The sequence below is a fragment of the Sciurus vulgaris genome (assembly GCF_902686455.1).
Source record: "Sciurus vulgaris genome assembly, chromosome: 4".
Classification (NCBI taxonomy): domain Eukaryota; kingdom Metazoa; phylum Chordata; class Mammalia; order Rodentia; family Sciuridae; genus Sciurus; species Sciurus vulgaris.
The window spans coordinates 26,332,544-26,347,662 of NC_136464.1; the positions used below are offsets into that span (position 1 = coordinate 26,332,544).

Genomic DNA, 15,119 nt, shown 5'->3' on the forward strand with positions numbered 1-15,119 from the left:
ACAAAACTTTTAAACTGGACAGAGGCAAGAACTGAACTATTATAAATAAAGGAATTCATCTACTGTCAAAGGTTCAAGCTTTCTTCCAAAACCTAAAATGAATTTTAGGAAATTTCATTTGTTGTCAGGTAGGTGGAAACAAATAGTGAAAACAGCTAGACTGATATGGCCTCATAAAAAGGTTAACTTACCTCTAGTCTTTCCAAGTTATAGATTAATAACTAACTTTGGCTTTTTTCAAAACCATCCTTTATAAAGCGAAGGCAAGTTTACACCCAAAATGAATGTATTTTTCGGTGGTACTTGGTTTACCCCATCCTCCACCCTCCAAGCAGACCTCAATTTTCCCCACTGGTCATCAAAGACCAGGAACAGAAACTATAAAACATTCACTTCTAATCTTTGAAATAACGGTATGGATGTTTAAGGAGAAAAAGGATTGCACTGGGTTTAGAAAAGCTATTCAAATGTTTTCCAAATGCTGTAGTGTCAACCAAATCTGTAGTGTCAACCAAAGAGCATGACATCGTCCCCTACTTTCACCTACCCGCTCAGAATCCAGGCAAAGGAAGCATCCCCTTCAAGACCAGAGGTGGGGGGTGGGAGAGCAAGGGGGACGGCGGGAGAGGGGGTATCAGAAATTAGAAACCTACGTTTTGATAAAGGGGAAAAAGTAAGTCTTGTGCTTTTTAAAGAACCTACAAGCGCTTACTAGTTCAATCCGTCCCCAAATCCACGCCACCCTTTCAACTTTGCAATTAGGAGACAGCAGGAGAAATTCCGGTCAACTCGCCTTGGGGGGTTGGTCTGAGGCTAGAGGACTGAAGTAGGGAGGAGGATGGAGAGAGAAAGAGCAAGCCAATGAAAGATACCAAAATTTCCCACCTTTCTTAAATTCTTCCAGCATAGCGTCCAACTTGGTGTCATTGAAAACAAAGTGCAAGGGGTGGTTATAAAATTTGGTGATGGTTTTCAATGGAGTACAGTCATCTGGATCCACGAAGGCCAAATCTTTGACAAAGAGCAGGTCCACGATATTGGAGCGCTCTCCCTCAAATACAGGAATTCGAGTGTAGCCGCTCTCCATGATTTCCGACATGGTGTTGAAGTCCAGGATGGCCTCTCCGGTGATCATGAAGCAGTCCCGAAGGGGAGTCATCACGTCCTCCACTGTCTTGGTGCGGAGCTCCAGCGCTCCTTGGATAATGTTCAGCTCCTCCTTGACGAGGTCGTTGTAGGGGTCAGTAACCCGGAGCATCTCCAGCAGTTTTTCCCGGTTATAGACGGTACCTATCTCCTGGCCCAGGACGCAGTCCAGCAGTTTGCTAACCGGGTAAGAAGCGGGAAAGGTCATCATCATGAAAAACTTGGTGAGGAAGATGGTGTTGGCGCCTACTGCCAGGCCATGCCGGGAGCAGATGGCCTGGGGTACGATCTCCCCGAAGATGACGATGCCGATGGTGGAGACCACCACCGCCACGAGGCCTGAGCCGGCGATGTCGTCGAGTAGGATGGTGAGCGTGGTGTTGACCAGCACGTTGCCCAGCAGCAGCGAGCACAGCAGGTAGTTGCCCTGCCTGCGCACAGGCTCGATGCGTTTGGCGTAATTCTTCTCCTTCTCGGTGCCGCAGTTCTGCACGATGCGCAGCTCCATCGGGTCCAGGGCCATGAGACCCAGGTTGAGGCCGCTGAACATGCCGGACAGGCACAGCAGCAGCGAAATGAAGATCACCTGCAGCCAGAAGGGCAGCAGGAACTTCTTCTCCTCGCCCACGATCATCTTGGTGTCCTCGCCGTCGTGGTAAATCCAGGTGGTCTCGGCCCACGGAGGTGGGGGGAGCCCAGCAACCCCTGCGCCACCCTTGCCCCCGACGGTGCCACCCGCGGACCCCGGGCCGCCGGCGCCCAGGGCTGGCGTGGAAAGCGATGTGCACAGGTAATAGGACTTGCTCTTCTCCATCTTGCGCAGCGGTTTGATCTCGATCTCGATGATGCCCGATGTACGGCGGTTGAGAATGATGTGGGGCAAGATGATGATGTCTGAGGTGCGGATGCCGCAGCGCTGGGGGCCGCTGTCCGGCTCTGGCGGCACGGGGCCCCCCAGCCCGCGCTCGCCGGGGCTGTGGCGGCGCCGCTCGTGCTCGGTGAAGGCGATGCGGGACCAGGTCTCGTTGTTGATGTTCTGCCCGTACACCCGCAGCTTGACCCGGGTCCGCTCGCTCACCCGCAGCGCCCCCCCTTCCATGAACGACACGTCGTTCGTGTCCTCCAGCCGCAGCCCGATGATCACAGTCTCCTCGTTCTCGCCGGCCGCTGCGCAGCCGCCCGCGCCGCAGCAGCAGCTCAGCAGTAGCAACGACAACAGCCGGCCCGCCGCCGCCTGCAGGACCCCCCGGCCGCGGGCGCTGAGGCTGCGGCGCGCCGCCATCTTCCAAGTGGGCAGTGCGGCGACTGCCTGCCCGCCCGCCATCTTTACTTCGGGTTCACAAGCGCCACAGCCAATCATAGGGTGACTGCTTTAGCTGCGGCTTCATTCTTCCCACCCGGCGGCGCGAGCGCAAGCACCGGCCCCTGGGCAAGACTGCAATGGAGCGTCCGCACCCAGTGCTGAGCAGTCTGCCTCCCTGACTGACACTGACTCGGCCTCGACCAGCTAAGGAACCCCGAGGCTTGCGGGAGGAGGGAGGGGGAGAAAGGGGAGCGCCAGTCGCTCCCGCGAGAGGCAGGCCGGCCAGCCAATCCCAAGCGGGTGCCCGCCTTCCCAGCCAGGGGGCTGGAATGGGGGCGTGGTCGTGCGCTGTCCCGCGGACCAATGGCAAGGTAAATGGGCGGGGTGATGAGGGCCACTGTCCTCCTCAGCACGCCAAGTTTCCAACTGAAAGGCGCGTGACTCTTGTGTATGTGCGAGGAGAGGAGGCGTGGCCAGCCGGTACCGGAGAACCAGTCAAAGATGAAAACTGTAGGGAAGGAGGCGGGTCTTTCAGTCCGGCGGCCAATGGAAAGGAGCGGTCCGAGGGTGCGGCGCTCCCTGAGGGGGCTCGGTAGTAGATCCCAGTTCCTAGCTTGGAGCGGTTGGAATACTCCCCTGCGGAGCGAAGCCGCGGATTTTCCCTGTACCGCTTTTCGGGCTTCCCACCAGTTCTCAATACCGGTGCAGAAAGGACTCCGCCTTGAGAACTCAAGAAGCCAGCTAGAGACGACTTAGGCAGTACATAGCCTAAAAAGAAGCCAGGGCACTGGCCATACCCCTGCCTCACTACTCATTCGCCCCACTCAGTGGGGATAAGCGGCGGCAGAGTGGTCCCAGCACCGTTGCGGACCCGCTGTCGGTGCCTCTAGTTCTCTCTAGTGCCCGGGCGCCCTCTGCGGCTCACGGGCACGTGGCGCCACCTGCCGGTCTCAGGGCGCCTTGCAACACTTCCCAGGTATGCCGCATTCAAAGTCAAAAGGTGTTCAAGAGTTAAGGATGGGGAAATTACAGGGGCAGTTTCCTTTCTAGTCAAAGGAATCCCTGTGTAGTCTGGAAAAGTACTGTATAGAGTCCCTGGACTCCATCCCATAACTTACAAAACGTGAAGGGCCCAGAATCTGTTCTCTAAAAGGTACCGGGTAACTTTGGAGAATAGGAGGGAGTGGACATAAAAGTAGACCCATAAGTTATTCTTTTGTTTCCAAACTTATTTTTTCCTCCCTAATCCTAGTTTTGAACACAGGAACCTTGTGCTTTCTAGGCAAACACTCTAGCACTGAGCTACATCCCCAACCCCAAGAACTTATTCTTTTTTTTTTTTTTTTAAGTTATCAGTGGAATTTTTTTTTTTTTTTTTTTTTTTTTTTTTTTTTTTTTTTTTTTTTTGGTACTGAGGATTGAACCCAGTGCTTCACCCATGCTGGACAAGGGTTCTGCCACTGAGCTACAACCCCAGCCCCGCAAGAACTATTCTTATTTGCACCGACCAAACCCTGCTTAGTTCATAGGTCGCTCAGGAGAAATAATCTGGAGACTTATTTCTCCAGGACTCCCAAGTCCATTGCACTTGGAGGTGGTGATAGTTTCTTCTCTTCTGCAGACCTGTCAACTTTGTCAATACAGCAACCCATGATTTTGTTTAATTGGGTCTTGTCGCTCCCTTATTTGAAACCCTCCGCTGGCTCACTGTCTCATCACTGTAAAAGCCAAAGGACCTATAATCTCCTGCAGGCTCCATAGGCCCTGCCCCTCACCCTACCTCTCTGACTTCACTGGGCACTGCCCCAGCCAGGCTTTTCTCCTGGCCCTTTCCCAGTCACTCCAGGGACATCCCCCTGGGAGCCTTTGCACTTGCTGTTTGTTTCTTGTGCCTGGGACTCTTTTCCCCTAGATGTCAACATAACACTCCTTCAAGTGTTTGTGCAAAGGCCACCTGATTTTAAACTTGTAAAAAACATTCCCTGTACTCCATCTGGGTTTTATTTTTCTTCAAAGCAAAAATCACTAATATTCTATGAAATTGTTAATTTTGTTGATTATCTGTCTCCTCCCACTAGAACTTAAGCTTCCTTTGAGGGCAAGAATTTTGTCCGTTTTGCTTACTGCTGTATCTCTGAGGCCTAGAACAATGATAAATATTCAGAACAATATGTGGAAAATATTAAAGAAATGAAATAAATTTATTCTGATTATTTCAAATAATGTCCTGTCTCAAGTTCAACCTGTACTGTGCCTTTTATCCCATTCTGTGTGTGTGTGTGTGTGTGCGCGCGCGTGTGTGTATTTATTCATTTGGAGATTGAACATAGGTGTGCTCTACCACTGAACTACATCTCCTTTTTAAAAAATATTTTTAGTTGTAGATGGACACAATATCTTTATTTATTTTTATGTGGTGCTGAGGATCAAACCCAGTGCCTTACAAAAATGAGGCAAACGCTCCACTACTGAGCTACAACACCAGCCTGCTACAAGCCCTTTTTATTTCTTTAAGAATGGTCTCACCAGGTTACCAAGATTGGATTTGAACTTGCCATCCTCCTGCCTCAGCCTCCCAAGTAGCTGAAATTACGGGTATGTACCACTGTGCTTGGCCTCATACTGCTGTATTTGATAAATCAGTTCAGATGAAGAAAATTTGGTTCACAGACTTGGCATGCATTTATTAGAATGGCATTATGGAAATGTATTAGAAAGAACTGGGATTTTTAGAGATATCTGACCAAGGTTAAGGATAGACATGGACATTCTAAACCAGTTGATTGAAAATGGAAACATTTTAACTTTGTAAAGTGTCTATAAGTATGTTTAAGAGTGCTGAGAGGGAAGGAGATTAGGACTGTCACATGCTGAATGTCCACTTTTGGAGTAGGAGTGTGAGAAGCGGAGGAAGAAGAGCTTGCCAAATCTACAGACACTTCCTGTGCATTTCAGAGAAAGTGACAACAGTCAGGAAAGTGTGGCATTCAGCAATTTATAAGCAAGTTAGAAATGTAGGACCTCACAGCAAAAATGCCAGAAAGGAACCTGCCCAAACAATTTACAATATAAAATAAATCTCAAGTTCACAGGCGATTTCTCAGTGGTCCTTATCCTCAATGGTGGGTGTGGGGTTATATTCTTCATGTACACCTAAAACACACTGAGAAAGCTAGACACCTAAACCCAGTAAATTTTCCTTAGCAAGGAGGATTTTTCTTCAAGTTTAAAGACTTCCTAGCTCAAATGGCTGTCCTTTCTCTAGGGAGAGGCTGTCAGCACAGGCTTATGGTGACTTCTGGGGGCTTTCCAACCTGTCAGACAATAGGAACAGGGGACAAGGTCAATACCTGCTTCTGGAGATCTCTCCTGAAATGCGAAAATACAACAAAACCCCGCATTCTGACCACATTTCACTCTGATAAAGGGCTACGAAAGGTCTGAGATTGTTAAATAGTTGCTGCTGATTCTAATCCTAGTTTGGTTCTGACTTTGTCTGACCTTGAGCAAGTCATTTAGATACAGCCAGAACCTCCTTGTATATACCTTCCCTAACCAGACCCCTCCTGTTGTAATCCTTCACTGCATACCAACAGAAAAGGGTGACTTCAATTTTCTCATCTGCAGAAAAGAAACAACCAGACCTGCAAATTCTGGCATTAGGTCTGCTCTAAAAGTCTTTTGGAGTTTGATGCATTTGATTTCCTCAAACATTGCAAGTAAAACACTAAGTGACTCTCTGAGCATTTTGTTTCTCAACATAAAACTCTAAATTTATATGGAATCCCCTCCCAGTTGCCTAGTTTTAGAAAAGTATTCAAAGATTCAAAGTTTTTGCTGGTGACTCTTTTTTTTTTTTTTTTTTTTTTTTGGTACCAGTGATCAAACCTGGGGTCTTGCACATGCTAAGTACATGTGAGCTACACCCCCAGTCAATAATGGCATTCTAATTGCACCAGAACATAAGATCTTCAGAGAAAAACAACAGGAACTATAAAAATACTGGAGCTACCCACTATGCCCTAGAATCATGTCTGTTGGCCCCAGAGGGATTTCTCAGAAGCAGCACTATCTACTTGCTTAAATACATAGAACACTGTTAAGTAAAATGAGAACTTTTCACAAGAGTTAGCAAGAATACCAAAGCAAAGTATAATTTGCAAGGCCATTTTCTATCTCAAGAGGACTTTCCAGGTCTTTTGTTTAGGGCTTTCCCATATACCTCCTCTTTCTAGATTTTTCTAGACATTGTTACTGGGGTAGAAAGAGAAAGAAAATGGAGCTTTTTGATGGAGTTGTGAGGAACGTTTTTCTCCTTTGAGAGGGGTCCAGGTTCCCTGGGTACCACTCTTCCCTGGAATCCAGAGACTATTGTCTTCAGTTGCCTACAGAAGCAGGTGTGAGGAAAGCCACCCTAAACAATGGCACCTTGCCCTTTCTGCTCTGTCTCCTCTCTGCTACTCTGTCCTGCTACTCCTTGCTATCCCTGGGAAATGGGCCCCTCTACCATGAAGCCTGGGAGTTGGACAGCACCCCACATCTCCACGGCCCTTCTCCCAGGAAGCCTGCCCTTCCTGAACCTACCAAGAGGGCATGGGCAGCCCAAGAGGTCTCCTGCACCCTGTGCTGCCATCTGCTCCCTTCCTCTGTCTTCCTTGACTCTCTGGGCTACTCAAAGAAGAATGGTCTGCTGGTAAAAGTCAGCCATTTGCCTCCCTCCAGCACCCTGCCCTCCTGACTGCCAGGCTCTGCAACTATGGTTTTTTTCCTAGACTCTTGCACAATGTTCTTCCTGGCTGGCTATTCCATGCTAGTGCCAGTCTTCAGCTCAACCTTGGAAAAAGTTGTAAGAAAGCTTCTGAGCTCATTTATCCTTATCACAATGACTTACATCCTTAACCCAGATCATGCTTTTAGGGAAATTTTTCTCTAACATGCTTTTTTTCTTTTTGTTGCTTTTTTTTTTTTTTGGTTTTATTTTTGTTTTGGTTGTTTTGTTTTATTCTTGATGGGGATCAGACACAGGGTCCTGCTTTACCCCTGGGCTATACCACCAACCCACTAACATGGCTTTTAAATGTTCAGCCACATGAATATTTCCCATTCAAAAATCTAAATTTAGCCAGGCACGGTGGCACACTCCTATAATCCCAGTGACTTGAGAGGCTGAGGCAGGAGGATCACAAGTTTGAGACAAGCCTCAGCAACTTAGCGAAGCCCTAAGCAACTCAGCAAGACCCTGTCCCTAAATAAAATACAAAAAGGGCTGGGAATGTGGCTCAGTTGTTAAGTACCCCTGAGTTCAATCCCTCATGCAGAAAAAAAAAAAAAATCTAAATTTAAAAACTACACTTGGGCATGAGGAGGAGGTGGAAATAAGGAAGACTGACAGGAGGACTGATGACTGAAGGACAAAAACCAGGTCCTCCAGTAAGAGTCACACCCGTATGGCTCTGACACCAGAGTGTTAACTTATGATTCTCCCAAACTAGCTAAGTTCATTCCCATGTCATTCCTTCCCATGGTCTTTTCCCCACCCCCTCTGACGCTGGGGCCAAAAAAAAAAAAAAAAAAAATGCATGCACAAAATACTAAGAAAAAAAAAATCTGGTCTTTTTTTTTTTTTTTTTCTTTTAATCACAGATTGAATCCAGGAGTGCTTAACCACTGAGCTATATCCCCAATCCTTTTTATCTTTTTATTTTGAGGCCAGTGTCTTGACAAGTTGCTTGGGGCCTGGTTCAGTTGTTGAGGCTGGCTTTGAACTTTTGATCCTCCTGCCTCAGCCTCTGGAGTTGCTGAGATTATAGGCATCACTGCACCAGGCTTGGTCCTCTTTTAGTTCCTCTGAAATGCTATTTATTTTAAACATCACTAAACTGAAGATTTAGCCTATTTCTCTCCATTTACTAGTACACTTTCTTAATTACCTGTTTCTTTAAATTAGAAGTTCGTGTTTTATTTCTCACCCATTTTTCTCTTATTTATACTTTTATCAATTAATATATATTGTGCATCTGATAAGTTCCATGCACAGTAAAGGCATTGTGGAGCTACAACCCTGAATCAGAGGTTACCTCAAAATCAAAATCTATTAAGGAAGCTAGAAAATGTATACATAAATAACTACCTAAAATAGTATACAACATCATATGTTTTAAAAAGAAGTACACACAGCTGCTTAGGAGACTGAAGCAGGAGCATCTAAAGTTCAGTGGGCAACACAGGAAGACCCCCATCTCAAAAATAAATAAATAAATAGCCAGGTGCAGTGGTGCTTGCCTATAACCCCAGGGACTCAGGAGGCTGAGGCAAGGAGATCACAAATTTGAAGCCAGCCTCAATAACTTAGCGAGATCTTGTTTCAAAATAAAAATTGAAAAGGGCTGGGGCCGTAGCTCAGTAATAAAGCATCCTGAGTTCAATCCCAAGTACCCCCCCCCTAAAAAAAAAAAGACAAAGTGGAGGAAACTGAGGAAAGCTTCGTGGTTTTTTATTTGGAAAAAAAAAACAAATAAAATAGAGGTAATTAGATATGCAGTGTAAGAGCTATTCCAAGAAGGGCATCTTAGTCCTCTTGCTCCCACAACAAAATATACACTGGTTGGCTTAAACAACAGAAATTTATTTTTCCACTGTTCTGGAGGCTTGAAGCCCCAGATCAAGGCCCCACAGGGAGGGTTTCTGGCAAGTGCTTTCTTCCTGGCTTGCAGATGGCCCCTTGTCCTCACATGGCCTTTCCTCTGAGAGTTTATAGAGAGCCAGCTCTCTGGTTTCTCCTCCTGTAAGGCCACTAATTCATTGGATCAGGGCCCTACCTTTATGACTGCATTTAACCTTCATTCACTTTCTGAGAGGTTCCATCTCCAGTCAGACTGGAGTTTGGGCTTTAACATATTAATTGGGGGCCAGGGACAAACGTGTAGTCCAAAACAGAAGGATTGAGAGAGAAGAAAAAGGAAAAGGCATGCTAATGGATGGAAAAGTTGAGGTAAAGCCAGAAAGGGGACAGCATTTTTTAAACATATGTTTAAAAATTTGGTTCTATAGCCCATTAAGAGGAAGAGCAGGAATAATGTTGGAAAGTTGGGAGTGGGAGTCACAGTTTGTGGTGGGTTGAAAGCCAATTTTAAAAGCTGAGGTTTCATTCGGTAGGTGCTCAGGAGCTATGAGAAAATGTACAAATATCCCAGAGAGCACTTACACAGACCTGGATGATCTAGGCCAGCCACTCGGTGTGACCTCAGGCAGTCAGAGAGAGGTGGCACCTGAGATGGGTGGGGCTGCCGTGGGGGTCACATAGCATACTATTTGACAGTAAGCTCTTTTTTTTTTTTTTTAATAAGTAGAAGCATCATTCTGCTAAATAAAGATTAAAAGCATAGTAAATACATAGAACCAGCCCACAATCTTATTATCATGTACTGTACATACTTGCATGTGCTATACTTTTATGCCACAGGCTGCGTGGCAGGTTTGTTTGTGCCAACATCACCACAAACGTGGAGCAGATTGCACTGAACCTGTGACGACTACATCACTAAGAAGCAGAAGTTTTTCAGCTCCATTGTACTCTTTTGGGACACTGTCATCCATGCAGTCTACCCTTGACTGAAATATTATTTCATGGCACATGACTTTATTATCTGTGACTGACCTTCATAGTTAGGACTGAAGGAATTCACCACTTCTCCAGCAATGCATTGGACAAAGAAACAAGGATAAGTATCTCATGCCACAGGAGCCCCTAGAAAACTAAGATGGGACACCATAGCCTCCGTGCAGGGACTCCTGGATCACAGGCCACTGCCCTGTGGTCTCTGTAGGAATTAGGAATTAAGAACAGGGCTGGGGCTGGGGCTCAGTGGCAGAGCACTTGCCTAGCACATGTGAGGCACTGGGTTTGATCCTCAGCACCACATAAAAATAAATCAATAAAATAAAGGGAGCCGGGCATGGTGGCACACGCCTGTAATCCCAGCAGCTCAGGAGGCTGAGACAGGAGGATTTCGAGTTCAAAGCCAGTCTCAGCAATGGTGAGGTGCTAAGCAACTCAGTGAGACCCTGTCTCTAAATAAAATACAAAATAGGGCTGGGGATGTGGTTCAGTGGCAAAGTGCCCCTGAGTTCAATCCCTGGTACCAATAAATAAATAAATAAATAAATAAATAAATAAATAAATAAATAAATAAATAAATAAATAATAAATGGATTGTGTCCATCTATGACTAAAAAAAAGAACAAACATTTGGTCTCCCAGGTGGGCCTGGACTCCTGATCATGGATCAGACTTTCTGATGTATTTTTTACACTTTAAAAAGTTTGAGAAATAATATATAAATATGCATAAAACATCAATGTATAGCTGGATATATAATTTATTAAGCAAAACAGAACCCTTTTGGAAGTGAAAAAAAAAAAAAAAAGGTACTATTAATAATTAGCCCAGTTTAAAGTTGTAGCTGGGCCATTTCCAGGCAAAGACAGATACTATGCTCACTTTACAATAATTCACAATGGTTAAAGTTAGCACCCCCTCACCAAGAAAACCTCCACGTATCCCTTCAAGATCACACCCCTCTCCCTCCACCATAGATATAACCATTGTCCTTATTTTTATAATAGTCATTTCCTTTGTAATTGCTATGTCTTTAAATTTAAGAGTTCCCTAAAAGGGAACAAGGACACACCATGTAATGGAGCAGCCTGAGTCAGGAGATGGAGCTGTGGTCTTAGTTGCTACACTTTTAGGCTGTAATACCATTGTGCAAATTGTTTAAATATACTCAGCCTCAGTTTTCTTGTCTGTAAAATTAGAAAAGTCAGCATCTCAAGTGCAGTATGAGGGAGTTGTTTTCAGTAAATAATACACGTTTAGGATATTTGGTTTGATTTATATCCACACAGAGCAATCAAACGTCCCCTTACCATGAGAAATCACCATTTTTAAAGGGTTGCATGGCTTCCTGGGCTTCTGATCTATTATTGAAAAGCAAAAATAAAAATACCTCCTTTGCCCCACTTCTTACGTTAGATCCAGTTGAAAAGAATAAGGTTAATTGGAAGAAGGGAATAACAACAGTTAATAAAAGATGAAGTACCTGGCCTAGAAACCACACAAGCCATCCTGCACTTACTGTGCAAACCTTTCCTTTCTGACACTTGACATTTGGGCTCTGGGATCCAGAGGAAGCACATTTGATATTCACAAAGGAAGTGATGTGAAGGAAGCTTGTTAACTCTGGGAACAGAGAATAAACTCTTCACCTGACACAATTAGGCTCTGAGTTATATGTCAAATTACCATAAGCAGCCCCAGAACTCCGGTTCCCTCCTGCGCGCCTCCCTGCAAAGCTACCCCAGCCCTCCTTGGCTACTGTGTGTAATGAATTAAACATATGTCAGAGTCATGGATTAGGCCTCAGACCTGCCATCACTGGGACTGCAATGGAAAAAAACTCTCTTGTGACTCTGATGAAAACGTACTAATTGTAATCCTCAAAAAAGGTCACAGACTCAGAAGCCCACAAGGATCAAGAGAAAGCGACTAAACGGGGAGGTGGCAAACTGTCTAAAGGGACACTCCCTCCCCACCTGAAGGGAAAGCCATTGATTAGCTCTGGCAATTGTACCCACGTAGGACTCCCTCCAGGGCTGGTCTTGCTAGTACCGCTGATTTCCCAAGAAAAGCCAGAATTTCATATTTTATATCAAACCTACTGATTTATGAACGTGAGAAACTCATTCAAAAATTGTTTAAATTACTGTAACCTCTATAGAATCTGGACCTATAAATCTATTTCTAAACCTGTATGGAAACTCAGAGTATTCTGAGTTCAATGTCTTCATTTTATTAATGGGAAAAGGAAATCCCAAAATGAACAAATGTTCCTATATCCAATAACTAGTTCAGAAGCAGAGCCAGTTCTAAAAAGCATGCCTGCTTTCTGTCTCCTGCATCACTTTTTATTCCGCCAGTGAGAAGGTCAAGGGCTTCAGGCCTAGTTAAAAACTTAGCAGAACAAAGTCTGGCTTACTGTGCACCCTGAACATCACTGATTTACCTTTCTATCATTTTACTCTCTCTGGCTTCTGGACAATGAAGACACATGGTTACTATCTGAGGGGCGTAGTCCTCTCAGGACAGAACATTTTTGTTCCAGTTTGATGTTCCGCTCACCTGGAGCTTGTCACTATCATGACCCTGCTATATGACAGGAGGGAAGGGAGTTGGTACAGTTATTAGTCCAAAGCAAGCAAGGCTCACTCTGCAGGAGGAGATTTATAAGTACAGAATTTACATTCGCATAACACCCCCTTTAGCCTTGGTGGGAGCTGTGCTTACAGGAATTGCAGGATCAGCAGTTGATACTGCAATGAAGCAAAGCTCAAGCGGTAAGTTATGATTAGGATTGTGTAATTCCAACTTCATCTTGTAATCTAACAAGATCTCTCTTTACAGGTTCTGACAGCAAGGTCTACAAAAGAAACTTTGTGTGAACCCAAACTGTGGTGTGTGTTTGCAGAACCTTGACAAATCACAGAAGTTACAACAAATGTCTCCAAAGTTTAGGAAACCCTCAGCTGTTTTGATCTCCTGGGCCCACCAGGTTCATAATATTCCATTTTAGCAGCCAGTACCCAGGATAGTGCCTGGTACACAGCAGATGCTTAATTACTCTTTAGTTATAAATGAAAGAATGGATAGATTGATCCACATTCCTTGCCGGACTCATAAGAATTCCCATCCTAATGTGGCAGAGTAAGTGACTACTGTGGTTGCCTTGGAGCGGCACGAAGCGGTGGCAGGAGCAAGCTCTGCTGCTGTCCTGGCACAAAGCCATGCCCTTTCCAGCTATGCATGGCTGGAGGTGGGGGCAGGGAGCCCCCCAGCTTGTAAGCTGAAACACCTCTGCAGGCTTCCAGGATTTTTAAATAAATCCTCCCCTGTGATAACAAAGGACTTAAAATCACTGTATTTGATACCACGATCAATTAAGAAAAAATCTGCTCCTTAAACTCTTCAATGTTTTTTGAAAAGGGTTTGTGGCTGGGGAAGAAGTAGGCCCTGTTTCTGTGACTCTGCTGTTAGTAAGTATAATGTAGATGTGGATAGAATGATCACAAAAGGCTACTGTTTAATCTAGATGGAGGCACATGGGAGATCACAATTCTGTGTTTCTGTATATTTGAAAAATCCCAGCTACTAGGGAGGCTGAGACAGGAAGATCACAAGTTCCAGATCAGGCTGGGCAACTTAAGGAGATCCTGTCTCAAAATTAAAAATAAAAAGGGCTGGGATATAGCTCAGTGGTAGAGAGTGCCCCTGGGTTCAATTCCCAGTGTCCCCCCCAAAAAAAATTTATAGCACCTGTCTGAATCACTTTAAAGTATTTGACTTTAATTAATCTACTTTAATTTCATATTGTCTACTACATACTCTTTTCTAGATTCTAAGTACAATTTTCAAAATGTATACTTTTGTTGGACAATAATGTAACAGTTATGTCATTCTCAGGAAAAGAAAGTGAATTTCCAGTCTGGTCTCAATATTCAATATCTTCTTAGGGAACTGCTTTCAGAATAAGTGAAAGGCTAATTCCTCCTCTTCCTAAATTTAGAGAGGCCTAATAAACCAATTAACCAAACACTTTTTCATCATTTCCCCTCTAGCAGGATCATCTTGTGCTCATGGTTAGCAAAATGTGTTTAATCCCAGCTAACCCCTTCTAATGCTGAAGGATTTATATTGGGCAGATATGGAACTCTGGAACCACTAAAGCACTATTTAAAATCAAGGTCACCAAGATGAATAGTGCTTAAAAGTTACCTCTAAAGCTGGCGAGGTAGCCCGATGGTACTGTGCTTGCCTAGCTTGTGCAAGGCCCTAGGTTCCATCCCCGTACCACAAAACAAACAAGCAACAAAAACTACAAACAAAACAAAACAAAAAATCTTACTCCTTTCCTTTGCCTGTAGTAGTAAGAGACTAGAGCTAAACTTACTTAAAAATCAGAATTTCTTAAACAGTTTTCTTTTAAAAAAAGAGGAGTCTGTCATTAGGATCTATTTCAATGTTTTAAAGATCAAAACATTTTCCACTACTAATACAAAAATCTCTTGGGCCGGGCATGGTGACACATACCTATAATCCCAGTGACTTAGAAGGCTGAGGAAAGAGGATCACAAGTTTGAGGCCAGCCTCAACAACTTAGTGAGGCCATCCGCAGTTCAGCTAGACTTTGTCTCAAAATACAAGATGAAAAGGGCTGGGAATGTAGCTCAGTGGTTAAGCACTCCTCGATCCAATCCCCAGTACCAAAAAAAAAGGTTTCCTTGGGCCTTGCCAGCTTCCACTGCCCTGTTCTTATTACACACAACTCAGAGCCACTGGTTGAGGTTTTAAAACACTTCTTTGGTTGAAGGCTGTTATTTAAAAGTAAGTTATCAGTTTCTGAATTATCTTTTGGCATGATTAGCATGATGACAAGGACCATGACATACCTTTTCAGTGTCCCTGGACAAAAACTTCAAAGTACAGCTGAACTTCAACTTAATCATCAAGTCTCCCCTTAATGTTCTTAACCTTTTTAACTATGGAATCTAGAACTTAATCTAACACTTTCCTAAAAGTTTAACCAGGGCACCATATAAAGGAAGAGAGAAGTCA

General features: G+C 44.6%; 1 protein-coding gene across 6 annotated transcripts in view; it reads right to left on the reverse strand.

The window, feature by feature from the left end:
* Nucleotides 1–3,789, reverse strand: part of CNNM2 (cyclin and CBS domain divalent metal cation transport mediator 2) — a 178,935-nt gene extending 175,146 nt beyond the window's left edge. For 2 of the 6 annotated variants that reach the window (XM_079136323.1, XM_079136319.1), the window contains exon 1: nucleotides 886–3,786. In XM_079136323.1, coding sequence (XP_078992449.1) covers nucleotides 886–2,506 — 1,621 coding nt within the window. In that variant the 5' untranslated portion in view covers nucleotides 2,507–3,786. Of the gene's footprint in view, nucleotides 1–885 lie in introns of all 6 variants that reach the window. The other 4 variants (XM_079136321.1, XM_079136320.1, XR_013763190.1 and 1 more) reach the window with 3 other exon arrangements.
* Between the last annotated feature and the right edge of the window lie 11,330 nt (nucleotides 3,790–15,119).